This window comes from Oryctolagus cuniculus, chromosome 3 (genome assembly GCF_964237555.1).
Source record: "Oryctolagus cuniculus chromosome 3, mOryCun1.1, whole genome shotgun sequence".
NCBI lineage: Eukaryota > Metazoa > Chordata > Mammalia > Lagomorpha > Leporidae > Oryctolagus > Oryctolagus cuniculus.
In genome coordinates, this window is record NC_091434.1 from 125,378,319 (window position 1) to 125,405,366 (window position 27,048).

At 41.8% G+C, this 27,048-nt stretch overlaps 1 protein-coding gene across 1 annotated transcript in view; it reads right to left on the reverse strand.

The window, feature by feature from the left end:
- CNTNAP5 (contactin associated protein family member 5) overlaps window positions 1–27,048 on the reverse strand; it is a 985,000-nt gene that overhangs the window by 544,130 nt on the left and 413,822 nt on the right. Inside the window, exon 5 of the mRNA XM_051848810.2 lies at window positions 4,645–4,848. Within this exon, the coding sequence (XP_051704770.2) occupies window positions 4,645–4,848 (204 nt within the window). The remainder of the gene's footprint in view (window positions 1–4,644; window positions 4,849–27,048) is intronic.

Here is a 27,048-nt window from a genome sequence, read left to right on the forward strand (position 1 = left end):
CCTGGACCTAAATGCTTACCAAAAACCAAAGTAAAACTAAGCTATCTAATATAAATATGGTCACAAAATTATCAATGAGTTTAAACAATTTAGAATGATGAAAAATGATGAATAGTATAGTATTACAATACAAGATAGGGGTGAGGGATTCTTTTTTTTTTAACCAAGATACCTTTAATTTACTCTATAATACTACTAATAATATAAAGACTTCTTGTTTCTAAACAAGTTTTTTTTACATTTTTTGTTTAATATAAAGAGAACAGATTTCATGTAGTACATAAAGAATATGATACTTTACTCCGTCTTCCTTCCTTTCTTCTTTTAATTTTTGTGACACCAGATTTTAATTTATAATCATAGGCTTAATGCCCCACCAAACAAAGAATTCAACAAGTGAAAAGCAGAAAGACCACTACTCCACAGGAATATAGAAAAAGGCCATAAACAATACTCAAACCCTGTGATGTCAAATTCACTCATGTTTACTCACAACATTGGAGTGTTTTTGAGGATTACATGTGTGGCAGCCCACCATATGTATCCTGTAACTGTCGGGGCCACATTGTAGGAGAGAGTGGCTCCAGGGGAGTCAGGGTCACAGGATTGCAGCAGGTGTGGGCAGGAGGCAGGCAGAGAGCACAGTAGAGATAATATTTGGGTCCTTCCCTTTTCCAACACACTTAATTGCCACAAGTGCCCAGTTTAAGCCAGTGTTCTGAGTTCCAGAGATGCAAACAGGAACAAAAGGCTGCCTTTGTCCTTATGCAACTTACATTACAGAGTTTTCCATTATAGATAAATCAACTCTGTCATCCCTTTACTTAGAGTGTCCAGACATCTGCAGGCTACAACCAAGGCACATAGGGCTAAAACACTGATCTGTGGCAGTGCTTCCCAAGGGAAGGAACTTGGAGAGCTGTGCTGTTTAACAGATACGCTTGGTGACTGCCTAAAATGCGTTTGAACAGGATATGCTCAACTACAGAACACAGATGGACAGGAGGGGGCTCCCTAAGCAGATACAAAGACATCTCAGAGCTGCGTAGAATATAGGGAAAACATGATTGATATTTCTACTGACTGGTCCACTATGTGAGACTTTATAGTATCACCAGCAAGGCTAGGTATTTGAGTCTGATGGAAAGATTTACTCTGCCATCACATCTACCACTGCTAGGAGCAAGCCCTGTTCCTCTCAATATGCCCATTTATTTTCAGAAACACAATATAATTCATGATGGATCTTTCAGATATTATTTGTTGAATAATTGGTTACTATTGGGCTCCTGTTTTTTGTATTTGACCATGTTTATTGATTGACAGAAAAATTTGTTTATGTTTTTGTTATTTTATATGCATACTTTGCAAGATAGTTAGTATTATTCCAAAATTAGAAGTAAGTAAGGATAACAAGGTTCAGAGGTTATATAACTTCCTTATAATAAATAAAGGATTATCGGGTTGGCCTTGTGGCATAGCAGTTTAAGGTTTCAAAAGCAACTCTGGCATCACATATTGGAGTGCTGCTTTGGGTCCCTGAAGTTCTGCTTCCAATCCAGCTCTTTGTTAATGAATCCGAGAAAGGAGCAAAAGATGGCTCAAGTACTTGGGCCCCCGCCACCCTTGAGGGAGACCCAGTTGGAGTTCCTGGCTCCTGATTTGGCCTAGTGCAGCCCTGACAATTGAAGTTATTTGGGGAGTGAACCAGTAGATAGAAGATCTCTCTTCTCTCCCTCTCTCTCTCTCTCTCTCTCCCCCTGTTTCTCCACATCACTCTCTTTCTCCTCTCTTTGTCACTACACATTTCAAATAAATAAAAGTATGTCTTTAAAATAAATAGGCAACATAATTTGATCACATATGTCTGCAATCCCAATAAGATCTGTGGAATGACCTCTCTCTTCTATTCCTACTGTGCTATACCACTAGTAAATTTGCTTTACCATGTTGGACTTTGCATATTGTAGCACAGTTTTGGATCAAAAATGAGATACCCATATAGCAAACCTAACTGATAGCAACTGGAAGATTCCAACATGTAACCAGTAAGAGACACCTGCTCTACTATTGACTGGTCACAGCAACTCCACCCACCGCCCACAAGGCTGCACAAGGTCCTTGTCATTGAAGAGCTCCACGCCACACATTCTACTTTCCTGAAAGCAGTGAATGGACTTACGCTTGTCTGATTAGTGCTAGAGCATCCAGCCTCCCGATAGTTCACTGCTGCAGCACCTCCTCAGGTGTTAGCAAACCAATCAGCCCAGCAGTAAATGTTACCTCCCTTCTCTTCTGAAGAAGTCTCTGCTGTATATTTAATCTAATACATTGAGTGTTAGGCTTTCAAATCTGCAGATTCTTTCTGTTTTCCCTGCCCACACTCACCATAAACTCCAGAAGATCCTCAGAAATGCTTTGACATAAAGTCCAGAATTGTCTGACTTGGGGCTGTGAGTTTGCATTAGTCTTCATTCTCGTGTCTCTATTGATATTTGCTAGAATATCTATGGTTGGTTTCCAGTCTCCACACTACTGGGTCTCACAAACAGAATTCTGCTATGTCTTTCCTTTGGCATTTCATAGTAAATAGAAGAGTACTTCAAAAAATTGATATAAAATTGAATTCAACAGTGCTTCTTTGGTGCCCCAAATTTTTGAAAACGTGCATAGATTTTGTGTTTTCACATCATACATTTCCATTAAGATTTTGAGATACCTCTTGGTGCTAAAAGACAATGATCTTCCCATCCTCTTAACATAAACCCGCATCAAATAGGAAGCAGAAATTCACTCTCATAAAAAACAAATCCACTTTTCCTCAGTTGGGCTCTTGTCCTGTTTTGCTTGTTTATTTTTCTATGGCAAAGTCTTTGTGTTTTCGTTTGCGCTCCTGGGAATCAACTCCCTCTCACCTGCCTGGGCGTTATCCCCAAATGCATTGACCACATAAGGGAGGCTGGGCCCCGCCCCCCACCTCTTTCCCTGGATTAGGATGTTGGTTCCAGTGAAATACGCTTTCCTGTGGTGACAGAAGCCAACCTACAGCGACAGGCTAAGTCCTGACTGCGAAGGACGCAAGAGAGCATTCTGCTCTACATTAACCGGCATTTGTCCAGTCTAAGGCCCACTCTGGCACAACGAGGGCACTTAAAGAAAACGAGGTCTCCCTTAAGGAAACACAGGAATTTCCAGAAACTCACATTTTTTCCCCCTTCACCACATATGATCCCCTTCCCTCACCAAAACAAATAAGCAAGCAAAAAACAAAAGCAATTAAAACATTTCTCCTTCACTTTTTTCCCTTGAAATTTACCTTTTGCAAGTGCACTCAGTAGAATCATTTTTGAAGAAGCCCCATTATAATATGTGTGTATTTACATTTGCTAAAGTTGGGGTGGGCACTTGGTCTAGTAGTGAAGATGCCAATTAACACACCTATGTCCCTCATTAGAGGGCTTGATTTTCAACACACAGCTCCACTCCTGACTCCCTCTTCCAGCTAATTTAGACACTTGGAGGAAGCAGGTGATGGTCTAAGTGACTGGATTGCTGCTACCCATGTGAAAAATTTGGATTCTGCTCCCAGCTTTCAGCTTCAGCCCCTTTGTTCATTGCAGGTATTTGGGGGGGGGGGGGGAGAACCAGCAGGTGGGATTGCCGTCTTTCTCCACCTATCTAGCTTTCTCTGCTTCTTGTCTCTCTGTATCACACATACAAAAATTCTGAATGTACTTTAGTTTGAGTTACTAAAAGAAACAGATAGATAGGATAGAGAAATACTTAACCATTAGCTTATAGCTCTTCCTAAGTACCTGTTATATATTAATGTTAGCCGTCGCAAAACACACCGAACACTGGAGTAAGGGAAAGGGTTTATTGGGAACACCCAACAGACCGGAGTGAAGGGGCGGCGAAGGAAAAGGAGAGAGAAAGTATAAGAGAGAGAGCCAGAGGAGAGGAGCTAGTGAGGAGAGAAGATAGAGCAGAGCACAGAGGAGAGCAGGAGAGCAGAGCTAAGAGAGCAGGAATGGAGGGCCAAGAGGGCAGAACCAAGAGAGAAGAGTCAAGAGGCAGGGAGCAGAGCCAAGAGAGAAGAACCGAGAGAGCACGTGTGCAGGAACAGTCCTTTTAAAACTTTGCCGGAGGGTGGCAGGGAAGCAGGAGCAGCGAATCCCTTTAGGGTGGGGGGTAGAGCCTGGCTCAGGTAGCTGGGCCATGCGGCCACCTGGCTACAACTGCACCAGTTTCCTAACAGTACCAGTCCTGGAACGTCGCAAAATCTCTCTCTCTGCCTTCGCTTTGCTGCTTGTGCTAAGCTACTTTTGGCTGCTCATAACCAAATGCTCACAGCAAGTATCTCCTGGCCTGCTCTGTGCTCGGTATGGACCCCAACTTAGTCACTCCCCTATGCATTTCTCTCACTAAATAAAAAGCTTAAAAAACTTTAAAAAATACTACCAATGGGTTAAACATTTCTAAATATAGTTTTTTTACTCCCATAAGGATAAGGGGAATGTGCACTTAGACTGAAAGCCCACGACATGCACCTGGTACACTAGAGCACCAGGAATGGTGACCTGCTAAGCAAAGGAGTTCCTTTTGGCCTGACATAAGAAGCAAAGAGGCAATGCCTGGCCCTACCCAAGTTGAGATGCAGGGCGAGCCTTCCCTTCTGGAGCTCCAGGGTGATGTGGTCTCCACGTTGACCCTCTCCATGGAAAAGGACCCCATCTCCTTGCATGCTCTTGAACTTGAGGGAGATGACATCTTTGAGAGTGCTCATCAGTTTCTGACTGAACCTGTACAGAAGCGAGCTCCTCCCATCAAAGTCGGCAACGTCGGATTCTGCACATGGAGAGAACAGGGGAGAGAAAAGTCAGTGTGCATTCTCACCATTGCTGTTCCTGTTTCCCATCCCAGTTGCTGTCTGATCCACAGGAATGTTCTCAGGATCTCCGAGATACTTTCTCAATAGGAAGTGTACAGACTAGACCAACCCTAATTAGGCTCAGGGGAATTATTCATTTACAAGCAACACCACATGCTGAGTCAAAGTGAACTGATCATAGCCTAGAGGAAAAAGCTCTCGTTAGTGCTATGCCAGCTTTTGCTTCAGGGCACAGGGTGAGAATGCTCCAAGTGCCATGTCAGGCTTCACTGTGCAGAGGCCTGTGTGTAATAGCTGGTCATAACTTAACATCCTTATCCAATTGCTTCTGATGGCTAGACCCATTTGACCTCCTACCTTAGGCTCAAGATTAGACAGAGGGATAGATATACTTTATTATGCTGAGTCTGATTGAATAGTACTATCTTCCTAGAACTTCGTGTTGAGAAGGATCCCTTTAGCCGTAAAAGAAGGTTTGACATTTTAACAGACAAGGCAAGCACAAAGAAACATCATAATCTTCATGTAAGATACATATCATGGAAAAAAAAACTGAGTGACTTTAAAATATTTTTGCATTAAAATAAACTTAACTTTTAATTTCATTTTTCTGTTAACTTTTCAATGTCTCTTTGTATCCGTTTGATCTCTCTCTTGTCCTGTGTTTTTCACATATGTCGCTTTTGTGCTAATGAACAAAATGTCCATTCATTATTGTTAAAGCAGAGGGAGAAGGTCAGAGAATCATGATTTAGGTGAGTATAAGCATCTCTGAGAGATTTGTATCAAAAAGCTGAGAGGCACTCTGAGTATTATTACTGCATATTATTTCCACAATATTTTTCCTATTTTTTAATTCTAAAAATTTTACTGTGAGATCTTATTCCATTTAAAAAAATACAAGCCTATTTAATGATAACTTGAAATAGATCCATTATATCCAGTCTTAGGTGAGTGAGATGGTGGCAAATAGGAGTATGAAATGGTTGGAATTATTCTTGTTTAAAATCCAGCACCTGGTAAAACACATTTTTTATTATTCATAAAGCAATTAAAACACTCAGCTTGAGCAAACACAATAATGAAGTACTTTTCTAACCAAAGATCTAGAAACATCCTTTGTAAGTCTCAGATTCCAAAATCAAAAGAATAATGAAATCACACTTTCCTTCAATTAAACAACTTCACAATTAATCCCCGTGGAATAAAGTGACTCTAAACAAAAGTTGCTGATGATTCCCTGGACTGTAAGAGAAACTTCAGACACAGAGAGATTTTCACAAACTCTTACCCTGCTCAGAGCCTCCCCAGCTCACCTCATCAGTACACCCACATTTGTTGTCTGATATGGATTTTTTCCCCAGACACATGGGTGCTACAGGCAGCCAGCAACCATTAGTCAGGGAATAATGAGAATCATCGTATAGAAACGAGCGAACATGATGTTAAACTATGCTGCCTTGTTCACCCAAGGCAACCTTAGCTCACTACATCTTGCTTGCCTTGTCTACAAAATGAAGATCCTTATGTGCATTAGGGAAGACTGTTGTGAGAATTAAATGTGCTAATAAAGTGATAGCACATATAAAATGATGCCATTGTGCTTGGCACATTATGCTAATTAATTCAACAGTAGGGAGTAGGAGTTGTAGCAATGACTAAGATGCAAGGAGGGAGCCTTGTATGCCTAACCACCAGCCCACTGTGCTGGCTGTCATTCCTTTCTCACCCTAAATGACACCCATGGTAGATCAAAGGATGGACAGAAAGACATCTGCATCCCAGTTTTATTTCCTGTAGCTGAGACAAGCACAAGTTGTGTCTTTTGCACAACGGTCTAAATTCCTCTCTTATTCCTGGTAACATTTGTCCTATTCCCCTATGCAGATGGTGTTGGAACTTAGTGTAGCACAGGACACACCTCTGCACTTTTGCTCATTATGTGCCATGTTGGAGTCACTGCACATAAATTATTGCTCTACATCCAGCCCCTCACACCATCATGACACTGTGAGCCTCATGAGAGTCTCCAGCACACTGGGAAGAGTCTGAGATAGGGCAGGTAGGGCCCTCTGATGCGAGACAACATGGATGAGCTCGGCCTTTTGCTCCCTGTGAGCAGCACTGAACTAAAGGAGAAGCCTGTCTGCTGGAGCAACTCTTCCACTGACACAGTGCCCAACCAGTGCATGTCTGTGTCAATACTAGGGGTCTAACATTCTTTCTTGAAAAATAGCATGTGATGTTGTACTCACTGTGACACCTGATTATAAAGATGCAATAAGAAAGCTCATGCTAAAATTGAATCAGTAGGAGCTGGCACGGAGGTATAGCGGGTAAACCTGCTGCTTGCAGTGCCCGTATCCCATATGGGCACCTGTTCCAATCCCGACTGCTCCAATTCTGATCCAGCTCTTTGCTATGGCCTAGGAAAGCAGTAGAAAATGGCCCGTGTCCTTGGGTCCCTGCAACTGCATGGGAGACCCGGAAGGAGCTCCTGGCTCCCAGCTTCCGATTGGCATAGCTCTGGCTGCTGTGGCCATCTGGAGAGTGAACCAGTGGATGAAAGACCTCTCTCTCTCTCTCTCTCTCTCTCTCTCTCTCTCTCTCTCTCTCCCTATCTGCCTCTGCATCTCTGTAGCTCTGCCTTTCAAATAAATAAATAAATCTTTTAAAAAATTGTTTCAATAGAAACACATGAATACTCATTATTTGCTATTTCCTCCAACACTTCATTTCATTACCCCATACTTTGATGCCTTTGGCCAAGAGGACACCTCCCAAAGGACAGAGTTCCTTTTCATTCAAGTCCTGGGTTGCTGAAATTCCTTTCTCCTGTAACTGAACTGCAACTCCTCTCCCCATCCAGCACAGCTGTTATGATCTACATTCCATTTCTTCAAAAGTCAGGCCACACTAGCAATTTGACCAATGATGTCAGTGTGGATGACAAGAGCTACTTCTCAGAAAACCCAGCTCCATGAGACATTGGGAAATTGAGCCACTGGGTATAAGGGAACTGCTAATGATAGAGCAGAACTTGGCTCTCCAAATTCATGCAGACTTTTAAACTCCAAAGTCTCTGTTGAGGGTTGATCAATTAAGGCTGGAGACTTGGTTTAACTATGGCATCTGTGAGGCAGGCATAGTGGGTGGTCTGTAGGTCATTGAGGGCTGCTCACAGAAGGCAGTTCTCCCAAGAAGGTTGGTTATTTAATCTGAGTTTGGTTTTGGCTTAGTTCCTCTCTGTCTCTGTCTCTGTCTCTGTCTCTCTCTCTCTCTCTCTCTGCTTCCTAGCTTACCTTGAATTGTTTCTCTGCACCTGCTTAGCTGTGACAACCTCTACCAGACTAACAAAGCCACCTGATCTTGAACCTACAAACTGCAAGCCAAAATGACCCTGCTCTGTCCCAAGAAACCCCTCTCAGTTATTTTAGGTAAAGTAGGAAACAGCTGACTAATAGAAGATGGATATACATATATATATGTGTGTGTGTGTGTGTGTGTGTGTGTATATATATATATATATATATATGGAATCTGACAGACCTGGGCTTCGACCCAAGCAGCCTACTCAGTGGTGAAGATTTTAAACATGATCTGAAGATAGTACAAGATCATAGCATGAAAGCATGCTATTTGGGCTTGGAGTTCAGTCCTTCCTGTCACATTGAGCAGGCATGCTTTCAAGTTCTCCTCCTCATCATCTACATTCCATATTCTGAAAACAGCCTAATTAGTCATTTGCATTCATTTTTAAAATTCTTATTTATTTATTTATTTGAAAAGCAGAGTGTTGGAAGGGAGGGAGAGACAGAGAAGGAAGAGGAAAAGAGATCTTCCATCTGTTGATTCACTCTCCAAATGCCCACCACAATAGCCAGCTCTGGGACAGCCTGAAGCCAGGACCCAAGTACTTGGGCCATGATCTTCTGCCTCCTGAGAGCATTAACAAGAAGCAGTATCCTAAGCTCAGCAGAGCTGGAACTCAAACCTGCACTCTGATATGGGATGCAAGCTTTCCAAGCAGTGGCTCAAACTGCTGTTCCACAACACTCCACCTGACACTTCCTGTATTCAACTTCTGCTGCTCCCTCTGACCCATTCTTTACTCTTTATAAAACATGAGAAGCAAGGGTTGGTGCTGTGGCCTAGCGGGTAGGGCCGCCGCCTGTGCCAGCATCCCATATGGGCGCCAGTTTGAGACCCGGGTGTTCAACTTCCAATCCAGCTCTATGCTGTATCCTATGAAAGCAGTGGAGGATGGCCCAAGTTCTTGGGCCTCTGCACCCATGTGGGAGACCCAGAAGAAGCTCCTGGCTCCTAGCTTTGGATTGGCGCAGCTTCAGCCATTAAAGCCATCTGGGGAGTAGACCATCGGATGGAAAACCTCTCTGTTTCTCTGCCTCTACCTCTACCTCTATGTAACTCTGCCTTTCAAATAAATAAATGAATCTTTTTTTTTTGACAGGCAGAGTGGACAGAGAGAGAGAGAGACAGAGAGAAAGGTCTTCCTTTGCCGTTGGTTCACCCTCCAATGGCTGCCACGGCCGGCGCACCGCGCTGATCCGATGGCAGGAGCCAGGTACTTATCCTGGTCTCCCATGGGGTGCAGGGCCCAAGGACTTGGGCCATCCTCCAACCTGGACAGAATCCGGCGCCCTGACTGGGACTAGAACCTGGTGTGCCGGCGCCACAAGGCAGAGGATTAGCCTAATGAGCTGCAGCGCCGGCCAATAAATGAATCTTAAAAAAAAAAAAAGAGAGAGAGAGAAGCATCACACTTCATGTTAAAGCCCCTCAGTGAAGTTCCTTCCTGGGGTGGGGGACCTTTTTTCTGCCAAAGGCCGTTCGAATATTTGTAACATCATTTATGGGATTATAAGATTATCAACTTAAAATTTAGCCTGCTATGTATTAATTCAATTTTATGTGTTGCCAGACCAAATCAGTTTGCTGGCCTCATATGGCCTACTGGCTGGATGTTTCCCAATCACTACAAGTTATGCTGTGAATTAACTTCAGTCTCCAGAATCCCACATGATATGGCTCTGCCCATTTCTCTCCTTGCATCCTCTGTGTCTCTCCTCAGCTGTCATTCTAGTCCAGTACACTATGCTTTCAGTGTGTTCACAAGTGGGTGCTTGTGTGTGTGTGCACATGTATGTGTATGTGTATGTGGGGTTAGGCAAATATGAATGGAGCCCACACTGTGAGTTCTGCAATTTTCTGAGTGTATTGTCATGGGTGAACTTATTTAATTGGATCTGTTTCTCTCTGAGGAAGGTGCTGTCTTCACTCTCATTTATAGTGAGAAAAGCATGGTGCAGAGAGGTGGAGAAGCGCACAGAAGGCGGCAGAGCTGGAACTGGAACAACCTTATCTGATCTAACAATGCTGAGTAAACAGAATTTTTTTCCTGTGGTGATCTGATGTCCAGCTTGGCAGCCTGATTCCTGGCCTGTTTCCTGAGAAGTTATCCCATCAGTCTCTCTCAGAGCTCCTGTGATTGCCTCACACTGTACATTGCCATTGGAATTAGATGCGTCTTTGTTTCCTTTTGTGTTCATGATTCAGCTCCCAAACATGTCAGTGCATCCCATGAAGACAAGGCCAGATAGGAGCAGTTTGCCACATTACTCCATGGATTAACACTGCACCTAGAAGGTTCTTCTGTCCAGAAACTCTTCTGAAATGAGTAAGTGACCAATATGGTACCAATGCCTGAGCAAGACACTGTCCCACTGTGCCTACATCCCATGCCTCACCCCTAAGAACCACATTGTCCAATCCCACTCAGAGACTGAGCTTCCTCTAAAGGCATGTCTCAGCCCCCTGTGATGTAATGGTCAGGACTCATGAGGGCAGAGAGGAGAGTGAGGCATTACAGAGCAGGGAACCAGGCTTTTGGACAAGTTCATGAATTCCCTCTACTCCCCTGAACTGTGATGACAGCAACACTCTGCCCAGGTGCAGAACTCAGCCAAGCACCCTGAACCTTTGCAGTGTTAACTGAGTCACACATGCAATGCATCAGCCTTTTCACAGCTGGAGAAACAGAGGGTAAAGAAGGATTAAAGGTTTCCACCACTAAATACTTAATATTTAAGTATCACCCAGTACAAGGAAAATAGTCAGTACCCACAACTACTGTTAGATAGACTGCATTTAAAATGGAAAGTAGCAGGGTTGGCACTGTGGCATAGTAGGTTAAGCCATCTGGGACTCCTGCATCCCATATGAATACCACCTGCTCCACTTCCCATCCAGCTGCCTGCTGATGCCCCTGGGAAAGCAGCAGGAGGTTTCCTGAATACTTGAGCCCCTGCCATCCATGTGGGAAACATGGATGGAGTTCCAGGCTCCTTGGCTCTGACCTGGCCCACTGAACGAGCTGATGGAAAATATCTGTCTCTGTCTCTCTTAGTCTCTCTATAATTGCCTTCCAAGTAAATTAATAAATCTTTTTTAAAAACAAAAAAAAAAGCAGAGAAAAGAAAAAACAGGGTGTTGGGAGGTGCACAGATGATAGAGATGGGCTACTCATGGCAGATGGAGAGGCATGTGATGTCCTCAGAATGCATTTTTAAGGGCACCAAGAAAATAATCAGCAAAACTAATGGACTTTCCATACTCCCATAACAATCTCCCCAAGACATTCTAGGAGATTTGTTCCTTAGAATGAAATAATCCATTCCCCAGGGGGAAAAATGAAATAATGAACACACATTCACTAATTTAATGGTCTTCACAGTCCCAAGAGCTCCGTATATTCCCCTATTTGCTAAAAGGTGAAAACTAAGAAAGATGATGAATCTTGCCCAGAGGCACACACAAGAGAATGAGTTGCTTGGCCCTGAAGCTGTAGATTCTTCCTCATTAAAGAACTGGGAGAATTGTGGAAGAATGGCACAGGAGGTAAAAGATTTGTGCAGCAAGAACAAAGCATGCACCTGTGCACAAGCATGACCGAGTGTGTGTGGGTAAGAAGGAAGAGTCCAATTTGGAGAAAGGATAGTATTGAACAGGAAGCTTTATTTCCTTAATGGTTGAGAGGAATTTTCCTGGAGCCCCTGCTCTTTGGCACCTGCTCCTTCCCTCACAGATCAAGGTCACCCAGAGCTGTGGCTGTTCCCAGGAGGACTGGGAAAATCACACAAATAGCTGAGGTTGGGGTATACCTTTAGGATACACACATGATGCCCTCTCTGCCCCTGCTAACTCCACTGAACTTAAATCCTCTATTCCAATTGATTCTCATGTTTTCACTTTACCCACCGATACCTGCATTCATACATTTGTTGAGACCCCTTCAACAAGGTGGGTTCTGTGTGCAGCACAGGGCAGAGGGGTAATTGTGATAGCAAACACATACTTTCACATCTGTGGGGAGGAGGAAAGTGCTTTGTGCTGGGGGAACCCGGGGAAGGAGGGCCCAGCCCTCTACAGAGTTGGGCAAGGATATCAGGACATAAAGAGGGAGGCAACACTTCTCCTGAGTCCTAAGGGTTGCGTGAGAGTCAGGCAGATGAGTTGTAGAGTAAGGCATTGAGGCAGAGGGGAAGAGTGTAGGTTCAGACCTTGGGCCTATAAGGAAAGACCTGTTTGAGCAGTGGTCCTACAAGCATATTCGTTGGGTTGGCAGCATTGGGATTACCAGGGAGCTTGTTAGAAGGATAGGATTCAGAACCTCACCATGGATGTATGACATAGAAACCCTGAGCACGGACCACAGAAGTCAGCACATCAATGAGACTCCTGGGTGATTCTGATGCTTGTGGAATGTCTCAGTCTATATTGTGTTGCTATAACGGATTATTTGAGACTGTGTAAATTATCAGTAGAAATATGCTTTGGTTTATGGTTTTGGAGGTTGGGAAGTCCAATAGCACAGTGCCATTGGCATCTGCTTGCGTTCTGGTGAGGGCCTCAGGGCAGAAGTATATGTGGAAGGGGGGTGATGCTGTGGTATAATAGGCTAAGACTCCAGCTGTGGCACTAGCATCCCATATGGGTGCCAGTTCCTGTCCCGGCTGCTGCTCTTCTGATCCAGCTCTGTGCTTATGGGCTGGTAAGGCAGTAGAGGATGTCCAAGTGCTTGGGCCCCTGTGCCCACTTGGGAGATCTGGAGGAAGCTCCTGCCTTCTGGTTTCTGAAAGGTCCAGCTCTAGCATTTGCAGCCATTTGGGGAGTGAACCAGCAGATGGAGGACCTTTCTGTCTCTTCCTCTCTCTGTAATTCTACCCCTCAAATAAATAAGTAAAGCCTTTTATAAAGGAATTCTATGTGGAAGAGAACAAATGCAGAGGGAAGACTTGTTTATGACAGCCAGCCTTTGCAGCCATGACTCCACACCTGACAAAGGGGCATTTGTCCCAACACCACCAACGATTGTGCAAATTTAAACTCGACCCCTGGGAAAGAAAAGACAAATCATACTTGAATCACAGCACGGAGATTTTACAAACTCTGCACTGAAGTGCAGGATGCCGAGGGCAGTGGGGAGTAAACAAGTTGGCACCATGGTCAAGTCTCTGAGGATGGAGGTCCAAGCAAAAATAAAATAATGTGAGTTTCAATTTGAGATTGAAGGAGAAATAGTTCTTAAAGCATTTTCTGTAGGGAAAATGCATGACTGATTTGGATTGTTAGAAAGGGCTCTTTGCTTTTAGAAAGGGCTTTTTTTTCTGGTAAAATGCATTTGATCACCTGCTGTCTTAGTTGTTTTCTATTTTCTACAATAGAAACTCTCGGATAGGGAATGTATAAAGGAAAGAGGCTAAATTTGTTCATGGTTCTGCAGGCTGAGGAGTCAAAAAGCATGGATTTCCTGCTTCTTCAATTCCTGGAAGATACTGGAAGGCAAGGAGATGTGTGTAGAGGGAAAACCAGGAGAGATATCTTTACTTTATTATAACACCTAATGGTCATGGCAACACATCCAGCTTGCAGGAGCAAGGACTTACTCCTTCCTTGAGAATTCACCCAGTCCTGTGAGAAACCAAACCACACCACAGAAGACCCACCTGCCAGCAATGTCACAATGGCAATTAAATTTCAAGACAGGCACTGGGTGACTGGAGTGTGGCACTGGCACAGTGATTAAAATGCCACTTGGGTCACCTGCATCCCAAATGAGTGTGCTTCAAATCCCAGCTCTGCTCCTGATTCCAATTTCCTGCTGAAGTGTATCCACAAAATTCAGCCATCACCTGCTGCCTCCTACGATGTATATTAACAGGAAATTGGTTCAAAAGCAGAGCCAGGACGCAAACCCAGGGATGCAGGTGTGCAAAATGACAAGCTAATTGCTGTTCCAAACAATCACTCCACCCAATTGTGTTGTCATCTAAAATGCCAGTGACTCCAAACACAGCTGTTAGATATTTACTTCCTGGAGTGGACAATCTCCCTCTCTTTCTCAAAATTGATTTTTAGAATCTCATTATTGTGAACTCCATTCAACTCAATTTGTGGTTTGTTAAGATCATGATGCATTGGCAGATTTCCCTAGAATATGAAGGCTAAGTCAAGGGTCCTCAGGATAAGTGCAAGCCCTACAACTAACAAATTTCTTCTTTCAGGTCAAGATAAATCCAGCACATGCTGCCCTCCATCCCAGAGGTATTGAGAAGTGCCAGTACAAGCTGACTTCCCATTGGGCCCATAATTGCTGACCTGGCTGTCAGAACTTGTTTTCTGAGGAAGACAGAGTTCTGCAGGCATATCCTGGCATATGTGATGGATTTTGGTAGCTTGTCAACAAAGCAGTGAGAAAAAAAAAGGCTCCACTGAATAAAAGATCCCAAGCTCAAATCCCAAGAGAGCTGAGAAGGGCTCTGGGGTGGGCTCATGACAGGGAGTCTGTTCTCCCTGAGGCGGGAACACAGGGGCTCCAGGTTGACAGGAGCAACTCTCGCCTAAGCTGGAGACAATTAGCCCCACTCAGACATCCTGGTTGTACACAGTAAATATGACTTTTAATACAATTACATTTTGAAGGTCATCCCATGGTATGTTATAAAAGAAAAATGATAATTATTCAGACTATACACTTGCACTGAAGACTCGGGGGCCTTGGCTGACAATCCACAAACCACAAAGGTTTCCATCCTTCAGTTCATATTTGCAGAATCTCCCACCGATTCTGTGACTTTTTCAGGCCTTATCAGAAATTCAGATGACCTCAGACAAACTACAGAAACGGCTTTCCACAGCTAACTGTGACAACTCCTAAGAAAAGCTGTTCTTACAAAGTTTCTGACATTCTGTGTATGATGACAGGTGAAAAAACAGGATGGAGTGCAAAAACAACAACGCACAAAACAATGAAAGTTCAAAAACCATGTCAAATTTCTGAAACCCAATCCTAACCTCAGCAGTTATACTTTTCACTCTGTCAGTCAGTCTTGCTGTACGTTGTTTTGGCTATTTTTAGATGCATAGGCATCTCTGAGTGTACCTAAAGTCTGTGATTCAACTGGACTGTTTATTAACTGCTATGGTTAGAATATGATTTTGCTTTAGAATTCATGTGAGTATTCAAACTCCAAAGTAAGATGTTAATATTACTGAGAGAGTGGGGAATAATCCAATTACAGTGTTTAGAGGTGGGCCTAGAAGCAGGTCCTTAGGTTGTTAGGGATGTGCTGTCAAAAAGTAATCCACACAATAGGATTGCTATGAAAGCTGAACCCAGTCTCTCTACCTCCTTCCTCTCTCACCACATTGGCCCTCTTCTCTCTGCTCCCTGACTGCCCTCCACCACCGTCATGAGAGTCCAAGGCAACAGGGCTGCTCTGCCTTGGCTTTGAGTGTGAGCCAATAAATCTTTTCTCTTGACAAACTGAACTGCCTCAGGTTTTCTGTTGTAATCGTGAAAAGGAAACTACTACAATAACTGCACAGAGTACACCAAAATTATGTGTTCGTTTCAAGGAACTGTCATTATAGATATTCTTTCATTTATTTACTCTTAGGTTTATTGGCAGATATCGAGCCACTGTGCTGAGCTATGAGATCCAAAGAAACGAAGACAGGGTCATGCTCTCCAAGTACTCACACACAGTACATCAACCTGGCAAGTGAATCGCTATGGCAGAGTAGGATGCAGTAAAGGGAGGCGTTATTGTGGTCCATATAACTCATCACCCAAACAAACCATTGTGTGCATGAAAAGAGTTGCTATCAATAACTAAACTAGGGTCACAGCATTGGGCAGGTCCTGATAGAAACAACTGAGACATGTGGTCACCTTAGGTAAAAGGTATAGAGTAAGCATGAGAAACAAACCGCCACTTCCAGTAAGTGATATGCAGGCTACAAAGGTTTCTTTAAGAGGATAAGGTTTCACAAATCTTATAAATTAAAATTCACAGAAGGAAAGGAATGATTAAGGCAGAGACTGATGTTAAACAGCCAACTCTTGTTGTTAAAATCACATCAGGCAATCATCAGCTAATTCCTTACTTCTTATGATCATCATTGTCTTCAGCCACAACACACGACTGCTGCCTAGAAGGGCATTCATGCGCTGAGAGGAATTTAAGTAGCAGCATCAGAATCAGAGGAGAGAGATTCTGTTTTCACCACAAATACTAGGTGGTATGTGGTTCTATAAACAGATTTACCATGGTTTTATGTCTGGAGGAAATAGAACACTTTTTGCTAATGTGCTACCTGCACACGGTCTCAGGAACTAACAGGGCAAGGAGACCATTGAGAGCACCAGGAAATCTCTGCAGTGACCACTTCAATAGGCAGTAAGTCTAAAACAAATGGTCAGGTACTGGGCCTTGACATTTGTTTGCAAACCAACTGCTGTAGAAAGCGGTTGATCCAACTAGTAGGTAATTTCACCTTTTATGGCTCACCACTATTAGCACGTAGGTCATGGCCATCAGAGCAATAGAGTAAGTGAAGCCAGACATGGGGCAGTGGGGCATTTATTCATTTGGAAAGTTTGCTGGAGGAGGATAGCCTGCCTTTCTAAAGATGTGGTTATCATAACTTCCTCATTCACAGGCATTTGTTTGTCTGCTTTTGTGGATTCTGAAAGTCTGTGAGTTCCTAAAAGATAAGGATTGTCTTTCTCATTTCCTTATTTTCAAAGCTTAAAAGAGATGGGCTAATGAGTAATGGTTACTGACTGATGAAGGAGTTCTAAGTGAATCAAAAAAATCTGTGAAAATATTGATGTGAGAAGATAACAATGCTTTTTTTAAAAAAGATTTATTTTATTTTATTTATTTCAAGTACAGAGTTACAGAGAGAGGTAGAGACAGAGAGAGAGGTCTTCCATCCACTGGTTCATTCCCCAGATGGCTGCAATAGCCGGAGCTGCGCTGATCCAAAGCCAGGAGCAAGGAGCTTCCTTTAGGTCTCCCACGTGGTTGCAGGGGCCCAAGGACTTGTGCCATCTTCTACTGTTGTCCTTGGCCATAGCAGAGAGCTGGTTCATAAGAGGAGCAGCCAGGACTAGAACCGGCACCCAAATGGGAACCGCTGCTTCAGGCCAGGGTTTTAACCTCCTATGCCACAGCAATGGCCCCAATCACAGTGCTTTTTAAAAAATACCTTTGGTTTTATTCCACATGTATGAGGGTCTTCAGAAAGTTCATGGAAAATTCATATTTTGAAAAAAAACTATGCTCGGATTTCAAATTTTTTGCACCAACATTAACATATCTTTTCATTGAATTTTTACAAATTTTGAAGTATGCTTGGGTATGACAGGTTGACTGGCCCAATTTACCGAATGTTCTAATTCTATGACATTTCTGGGTGTCAGTTTCCTCATCTGTAGAATGAAGAAATTGCAGTGAATGATCCTGAGGCTTTTTCAGCTCTAAAATGTGATTTCCAAAGTGAGTTTCAGAGCTCCCACCGACCTCTGAGCCTGAGGTCTGAGGGCTGGCTTGGTGACTCACCATAGCTCCAGGGCTGGCACAGCTGTATGTACAACCCCGTGACAGGGGCATAAGGGTCGTTGCATGCCAAAAACAAAATTTACAATATGATGGTCTGTATAGCATGTGACAAATGACCTCGGATGATGAGAACAATGAAGAGGGCAGCTGAAGCTGAGGATGACAACAAGACTTATTTTGGGAAAGAGAATGTGACCTCAGCTCTGAGGCTGATGAGGTTTGGATGATGCCACTTGTCAGCAATTAACAAAAACAGGAGCAAGGCCTTGTGTGGAAAGGAGGCAACACGAGGTAGAAAATGATGGCTGTAATTCTCAATGAGACAGGGAAGCCTGGCAGATCATTATCAGAATTTATAATGCGTTTAAAAATTAATTAACTACCCATATTTAAAGAAATTACAATAGAAGCTTCCTGACAACTCCATGTCATGTTGAGTCTCCAGGTGGCCTGATGAAAGTTTTGAAACCCTTTGGGACCTGAGACGTAGGAAAGTTGACCCCCTTCAGTGGGAGTACTGGAGAGATGTGGTCCTGAATGATAAAGAGGGGAAGAAGTGGCGAGAAGTTTGCTGAGCAGCCTAGATCTCTGATGAGGATCTTGATGGTCATCACTAACAGTTTTTGAATGCTTATCACATGTCAAAAGTACTTTCATAAGCAAGTATATGCATTAGACAAAGCACTTGGCTGTTTCCCTTTTCATAGAGAAAGAAACTGATATCTACAGAGAACCTAAGATTGCCCAAGGTTACACAACTAGTAGGTGGTAAAGTCAGGTTTCTATGACAGGTGATTTGAATATGGAGTCTAAGTATTTAACACTGTTTTATACAGCTTTGGAAAAATTTTCAGGTTTTATTCAAAATCCTTATATTTACAATCACAGAGATATCATGACAATGAATACTAAGAATAAAATGACTTCTGGGTTAGATAACAAATGAAGTTTGAAAAAATAGTTTTTTTTTTTTAATTTAAGGTAAAGAATGTCAAGTAATTCATATACAGATTTATATTTTTTAAGTTCTGACTGTTCATTGTAATTATGTGGAAGCAGCAACAACAAAAATATGTATGCCTTGAATCATAAAGGGTCCAAGAGTAGGCACTTTTTAAAGATTTGTTTATTTGAAAGGTAAAATGACAGAAACAGGGAGATGGGGTCATGGGAATCTTCCACCTACTGATTCAAACTCCTGCAACAAGCAGGACTGTGCCAGGCTGAAGTCAGGAACCTGGCATTCCATCTGAGCTTCCCAGTGTAGGTGTAGGTTGCAGGGGTCCAAGCACTTTGGTCATCTTCTGCTGCTTTCCCTGTCATGTTAGCAAAGAATTCTAGCAGCTAGGACTTGGACCTGCGCTAATACGGGATGAGCCATCATCATAGGCTGTGGCCTAACCCACTGTGTCACAAAGCAACATTGGCTCCTACAGTAGATATTGTTAAAAATAAAGCCCCAGGTGGTTCTTGTGCAGAATGAAGTCTGAGAAGAGAGATGACGAACGCATGAGTTGAGGTGTTAGCCCAGTATCTCTTTGCCCAGGCAGTAGCTAAACTTTGCTCCTGAAACATATTGTTGTGTATGCTCAGGATTTGTAGATGGCTGACTTGGGTTTTGTGAGGAAAAGGAAATAAAAGTGATCTGAGTGTTAAGACTGATTAGGAGTTTCCCCTGCAGCAAAATCTCTCCATGTCATGCATGTTTAGAGAGCCACTCGCCACAAGATAGGTTCTAAAGGGAAGCCCAAGAGCCAAGGACACAGGAACAACACAGAACCGATTCAAACCCTAAATTAGAAGAAGCCCATTGATTGGGTAACTTAGGAGAAATTATTCATTCATTGAATTCAACTACTATTGATTGACACAAGCCTTACTCTGTGCTAAATCCTGAATATCGAAGTAAATCTTTTCCTTGGCCTGATGGAGCTAATAACCTAGTAGGTGAGAAACACAATACTCAATGAAATGTACCTGAAAATGACTATTATATAATTATATAATATATAACATATATTATATAATAGTATATAGTATATATAATTATATATTATATAATTAAAATTATTATATTATCTATATTTTGTCATCAATGCCATGAAAGAAAATGATAATATTTTAAGGTAGAAAAATAATAAAAATAAAGCAAGAACAGCCTAATTTGGTTTGGGAATCAATGCATACCTCTCCAAGAAAATAACATTAAGCCTGAGGCTTATTAAGAGTGGATCCAAGTATGTGTGTTTGGTACAGTGTTTAAGACACTGCTTGAGGACCGGTGTTGTGAGGCAGTGGGTTAAGCGATGGCTCTCAATGTCAGCATTGAAATGAGTGCTGGTTCAGGTCCCAGTCACTCCACTTCCAATCCACCTCCCAGCTAATGCTCCTGGGAAACAGAATAAGGTGGCCCAAGTGCTTGGGGCCCTGCCATCCTTGTGGGAGACCCAGGTGGAGCTCCAGGCTCCCCCTGTCACCCTGACCCAGCCCCAGCCATTGCAGCCATTTGGGGAGTAAACCAGTCAACTGAAGATTTCTGTCTCTCCCTTTCTCTCTGTAACTCTGCCTTGCAAATAAGTGATTTTTTAAAAGACTTATTTATTTGAAAGAGTTCCAGAGAAGGAGACATAGAGGAAAATAGAGAAAGAGAGAGATAGTTATCTCCCATCTGCTGTTTCATTCCCCAAATGACAACTGCCAGAGTTGGGCAAGGCTGAAGCTAGGAACCAGGAAATTCTTCTGGGTCTTCCACATGGGTCATGGGTGCAGGGTCCCAAGGCCCTGGGCCATTCTCTGTTGCTTTCTTAGGCATATAAGCAGAGAGCTATATTGGAAGTGGAGCAGCTGGGATTTGAACCAGTGCCCATATGGAATGCCAGTGCCACAGGTGGCAACTTTGCCTGCTATGCCACAGCTTGGCACCAATAAATAAATCATAACAAAAACGGCTTGGGACATTGATATCTGAAATTAGGCTTGGATTTGAGTCCTTGCTCCACTCTGATCCCAGCTTCTTGACAACGCATACCTTGGGAAGCAACTCAAGTATGAGTGTGCTTACCTACCATGTGAGAGAACTGGACTGTGCTCCTGGCTCTAGCTTCTGCCTGAATCAGCCCTGAGTGTTATGGGCATTTGGGAGTGAACCATCAGATGATAAATCTTTTCTGCCTGTCTGTCTGTCTCTGACTTTCAAATAAAATAAATTTAAAAATTAATTTTAAGAAGGTTGGAAGGGTACATTTCAGATAAAGGGAACAGCCTACACAAAGGCCCAACCAACATAAGGGCATGATAGAGGTCAGAGAAGAGAGTCGATAGAGTTTGAGTCCAAATAGGGACCAGATCTTATTGCATGAGGCTAGTAAAAACAGAATAGACCCTGTGGCGTCTGTGTTTCATGCAGAAGACTCTAGCTGAGTTCCTCCCTGTCCCCACCCTTATATGCAGTCAAAAGTCATTGAAAGGGTTTTAGTAGGCAGAGACTCAACTCTATTTTATGATGATCCTGCTGACAGCAGCAGGGGTGATAGACTAAAAGAAGGGGTGAGTGAAAGCCAATTGTAAAGCTGAAATTGAGATGACACAAGATATAACTGAAGATGAAAAGAAATGCATGTATTTGGGGTGGTTTTTGGAAGCAGCACTGATGGAACTTATTGATGGATTTACTACTGTGGAAAGTCAGGGAGAGGGCAAATTCTGAGAAAGCCTCTCAAGCCTAGCTGGGCACCTGGTAGTGTTTATTGAGATAAGGAAGAGCACAGGAAAAATGTACTGAGTGTAGTTGGAAAGTAGAAGTTGACTTAGAGTTTTCTTTGGAATACATTAAATTTGAGTATTTGCAGCATAATCAAATTGAAATAACATTCAGCCAAGTGGGTATATAATTTTTTGGGGCTCAGATGAAATATCTGGTGTGAGAGGCAAATTATTTAAATTTTCTAAGACACTTTGCCTTTACAAATTTCAGTTTCCTTTCTTATAATCCATATAAATAATAACCCCTACCTATCTCTATAAGGTTAATAGTGTGTACTGCACACGCTGCACACATGAAATAACAGGAAGTGGAGGGATATTGATGATGATGGCAGCATTTCCATTGGTAATAGCTCATCAAATGCAGAGAAAGTTGCCACAAATATGAGAGACAATGACTGCCTCCCCAGGAAAGGATTCCATTAATTGTAATTCAGGTTAGTTCTCCTAATAATCCATCTTTTCTCTTGGAGTCTCTATGAGAAATGCATCACTTTACAGAGTTTTATATTAACATTTATTCCACTTGTACTTATTTCTCTTCCCAACACAATGGATTAGCAGGATCCAAGTCCTTTACTTACTTGGTTCACTAGGAGGATCATATTTGGCCAAAGACTAACCCGTTAGACACAGCAGATTATGTAAGAGGGAAAACTGTAATGGTAGAAGTGGTCTTCAATGATTCCTATGAAAAAATAAATGTAGCAAGCATGGCTGCCAGATAGTCACACATAGAAGATGAGTAATAGCCAAAAAGGTCTTGACACATAGCAAGAAAAGGGCTTAACTTCTTCTGAATAACTTTCTGTAAAGATGTAAATATCATTTTCCTATTTTACTAGGGGTTTATTTACTGTGTGGAATTAATTAGCAGTTTTAACTTTCGTATGAAAGTCTTTGTGCTTTGGTCTTCGTAGAATGCACTGGGATATGACAATTTGTCTCCTTCTTGTGTATAGGAGAGCATCTGGAGGTGGCAGGAAGCTGATACTCCTGATCCCATGACAACAGAAATGAGAGCCACAACAGGCAGAGATCTTAGTCTGAGACAGGGCCCTGGCCTGTTGGAGAATATGGACACTCTTTTCCCAAAATGTGCCATGCCCTGGTATGGTTTCATCTGGGGATACACACTTCTGTATATGCCAACTGTCACCTACTGATCATGGATTATTACCTATATACTCTGCTAAATGCTTTATTATTAACAACCTAGAATGCCATAGTTGCCTTTCAAGTAATTACCATTGTCATTTACAGTTGAGGAGACAGAGATTCAAAGAAGTTAAAAGTGTTTTCTGATAGAATCCTCTTTCTAAGAGCAAACCATATGATCAATGTAACCTCTGAGGCCACAGTAGGAATCTCTTGCTCTACAATTCATGATGCCTGCCTCAAAACAATGGCCCTGGTGTTACAAAGCAACAGAAACCTCCATAAGATTGAACAGGTTATTCTAACATTTGTGAAAGGTTATAATGGTAATTGAAGACAAAGAATTTTAAAACATAATACTTAAGGGAAAAAGATACATATTTTTACTTATAGTTATTTTAAAATAATCTTTAGCTTCATGAGTAAATAAGCTTATGAAGCTCCAAGCAACCACATTTGGGATCACAAGTTCACTAAATATTTAATGAGAAAGGCATGCCTCATCTAGTCACCCGAGTATAAAGAAAGTTCTGAAACACAAGTACATAAAATTAAAGCACATAATTGGAACTGGCAGGACCAAATGACAGGGGATTGTAAGAGAAACCTACAGACATAGGATTGTTAAACCAGGTTTGTAGAAAGAAGAAGGAAAAGAAAGAAAACAAAACACAGGAAAACAAAAGCTTTCATTTGGAGCAGACTGCATTGCTGACAGATGATTGAAAGGCAATAAAATTCCCCAGTTTCCAGTTTCTTTGACTTCTCCAAAACACAGAGTACTTTCCAGACTGGAGGGGGTGTACTGCATTGACAGAACATTGCCATCCAAGGTCAGGAAAGAGTAAGGTCTCACACTACCAATGGCCCTCCTCCTGCAGGAAAGCTTAAGAGATATCTCACACCACCAATCATTCTCCTTGTGCAAGAAAGCATAAGGGTGACCTCTCACTACCAATGACTTCGCTCTTACAGGAAAGAGTCAGGGCTATTTCACACCACCAGTGGCTCAACTCTTGCAGTAAAGCAGAAGGGTTATCTCACACCACCAATGACTTTGCTCTTGCAAGAAAGAGTAAGGGCAATCTCATACTACCAGCCAGCAAGATGAGTTCTATTTTAAGCTACTGAAAGAAAGTACAGACATCATGAGAAATGTTGAGCAGGAAGAGGCAAATATATTCTTCTCACACATTCCCCTTTCTTGCTTCCTGAGCACTAAACATAATAAAATCAGGTAAGCTCTCCCCTGCTTACCTCCATGCCAGTCTTCGGCTGCTTGGAGCTCCTTCATGCCTTGGAAGTGACCATCTAAATTTGGAGAGTCAACTGAGAAGGAGGAAGCCAAAAATGATGCTTGTCAGCTCACTTTATCCTCTCTTCTCCTTTTGTTCCCTTTTTAGAGCCCTGATTGAAGAATTTTATTGACATACTGTCACCCTATCTTAAGGCCTATCAGCAATACCAGTGATCCAACAAATTCTAAGTGCAATTATACTACAGGCTCAGTACCACGATGGACCCAGGAAATGCTGGCAAGCACAGTTACCACCTTTAAAGAGCTTAGAAATGAGTCATTGGAGGTAGACATCAGACAAACAATTGCATGATTAGTTTATGAAAATGCAGTCACAACAAAGAGCCACAAAAAAACAAGTATAGTACTAACTAAAGTCCAGAAAAAGGTTGTATTTTTCCTCATGTACCTAGAGCATTGCATGATGTTTGGTATATTTTAAGTGCTAAATAAAGGTTGTTGACTGAATGAGTAGATGAGTTAGTGAACAACTGAATGAACAAAGCTGATTTTCCCAAAATGGCAAAGGTTTGTCTTCAGACATTAAACAGGTATAAGATTTCTGCCAATTGTTACCAACATATTCAAATGGAATTTGGAGAATAAGGTTTCAAAGTAAATTAAAATGAAATTAGTTCCCTGGAAACCACAATGAGTATATAAACAACAAGTAATTCCACATAAATTTGATTACCTATGCAGAGAGTGAAGCTGGAATGATATGTGTGTAAATTCACTCAATAAACTTTTGTTTAATTTGTTCTAGTGCTTTATTGGGGCTGGTACATAGTATACAAGGTACCTGATGCCATGGCACTTACAGCTTTCAAAATTATTTATTTATATTTTTGTTTTCTTTGAAATGCATAGAGACACACAATGAGAGGCTGGGTGGTGAGAGTTAGAAGACAGAGAGATGTTTTCTATCTAGTAGTTCACTCCTTTTTTTTTTCCAAAGAAACCTTTTATTTAATGGGTACAAATTTCATAAGTACAACTTTAGGAATATAGTGATTCTTTTCACCATACCCATCCTTCCACCCCCACTCCCACCCACCTCCTCCTCTCTCTCCCATTTCCAGTCCCATTCTCTATTAACATTCATTTTAAATTAACTTTATACACAGAACTCCAACTCTATGTTAAGTAAATATTTCAACAATTTGCTCATAAGCCAAAAAAAAACTGTTTGAGAACAAGTATTATTGTTAACTTTCATAATACAACTCATTGAGGACTGAGGTCCTATATACGAAGTAGGTACACAGTGACTCCTATTGTTCATTCAACAATTAACTCTCTTATGTATGACATCAGTGATTACCTGAGGCTCCTGACATGAGCTGGCATGGCTATGGAAGTCTTTTGAATCCAAACTCCATCAGTATTTAGACAAGACCATAAGCAAAGTGGAAATTCTCCCCCCCCCCCTCAGAGAAAAGTACATCCTTCTTTGAAGGCCTCTTCTTTCCACTGGGGTCTCTCTCACAGATATCCTTAATGTAGGGCATTTTTTGCCAGTGTCTTGGCTTTCCATGCCTGAAATGCTCTCATGGGCTTTTCAGCCAGACCAGAATGCCTTAAGGACTGATTCTGGGGTCAGAGTGCTATTTTAAGCGATTTCCATTCTATGAGCCAGCTGTAGGGACTGCTTACCGTTTTGGAACATTCTATCCTTTTTAATTTTATCTATTATTATTACCAGACCCTTGATTTTATTTGTATTATCCCTTTAACACTTAATCCTATCTATACAATCACTTAAACACTTAATATAATCACTTTAATACTTAAGATGGCATTTTCCCACTCAGCTTAATGGGATTTGGGGATCCCATGACAAGTTTTTAAACTTTACCTTTAAAAGTACGTTGGTAGGAATGTATGCAGAACTATACAGCTTTACAGTTACAAATTTCCCCCTCCCTCTCTTATTTCCACTCTTATTTTTTACTGAGATCTGTTTTCAATTGACTTTATATGCATATGATTAATTCTATGTTAAGAGTTCAACAAATAGTATGAAGAAGAAAAAAAACTGTTTCCCAACAGTCAAGACAAAGGCTGTTCAAGTCATTTTTTTCTCAAAGTTTCAATTTCATGTCTACAGATTTCCTTTTAGGTTCTCTATTAGTTATCACAGATCAGGGAGGACATATGATATTTGTCCCTTTGATACTGGCTTATAACACTAAGTATCATGTTTTCTAGATTCATCTATTTTGTTACAAATCAGGTATTTCATTTTTTAATACTGTGTAGTATTCCATAGAGTGCATGTCCTATAATTTCTTTATCCATTCTTCAGTTGACGAGCATTTAGATTGATTCCATGTCTTAGCTATTGTGAATTGGGCTGCAGTAAACATGGGGGTGCATTTCATTTGCTGATTTGCTTTCACTTGGGTAAGTTTCCAGGAGTGGTATTCCTAAGTCATATGATAGGTCTATATTCAGATTGAAGAGGTATCTCCAAACTGTCATCCATAGTGGTTTTACCAATTTACATTCCCACCAAGAGTGGGTTAAAGTACTGTTTTCCCCACATCCTTGCCAGCATTTGTTGTTTGTTGATTTCTGTCTGAAAACAATCTAACTGCAATGAAGTGAAACCTCATTTTGGTTTTGATTTGCATTTCCCTGATGGCTAGTGATCCTGAATATTTTTTCATGTGTCTGTTGGCAATTTGGATTTCCTCTTTTGAAAAATGTCTGTTTAAGTCCTTTTCCCATTTCTTAACTAGGTTGTTTTGTTATTGTGGAGTTTCTTGATCTCTTTGTATATTTTGATTATTAATCCTTTATCAGTTGAATAGTTTACAAAAAATTTCTCCCATTCTGTCAGTTGCGTCTTCACTTTCCTGAGTGTTTCTTTTGCAGTACAGAAGCTTCTCAATTTGATGTAACCCCATTTGTGAATTTTGGCTTTTATAGCTTGTGTCTCTGTGGTCTTTTCCAAGAACTCTTTGCCTATGCCAATGTCTTGCAGGATCTCTCCAATGTTCTCTAGT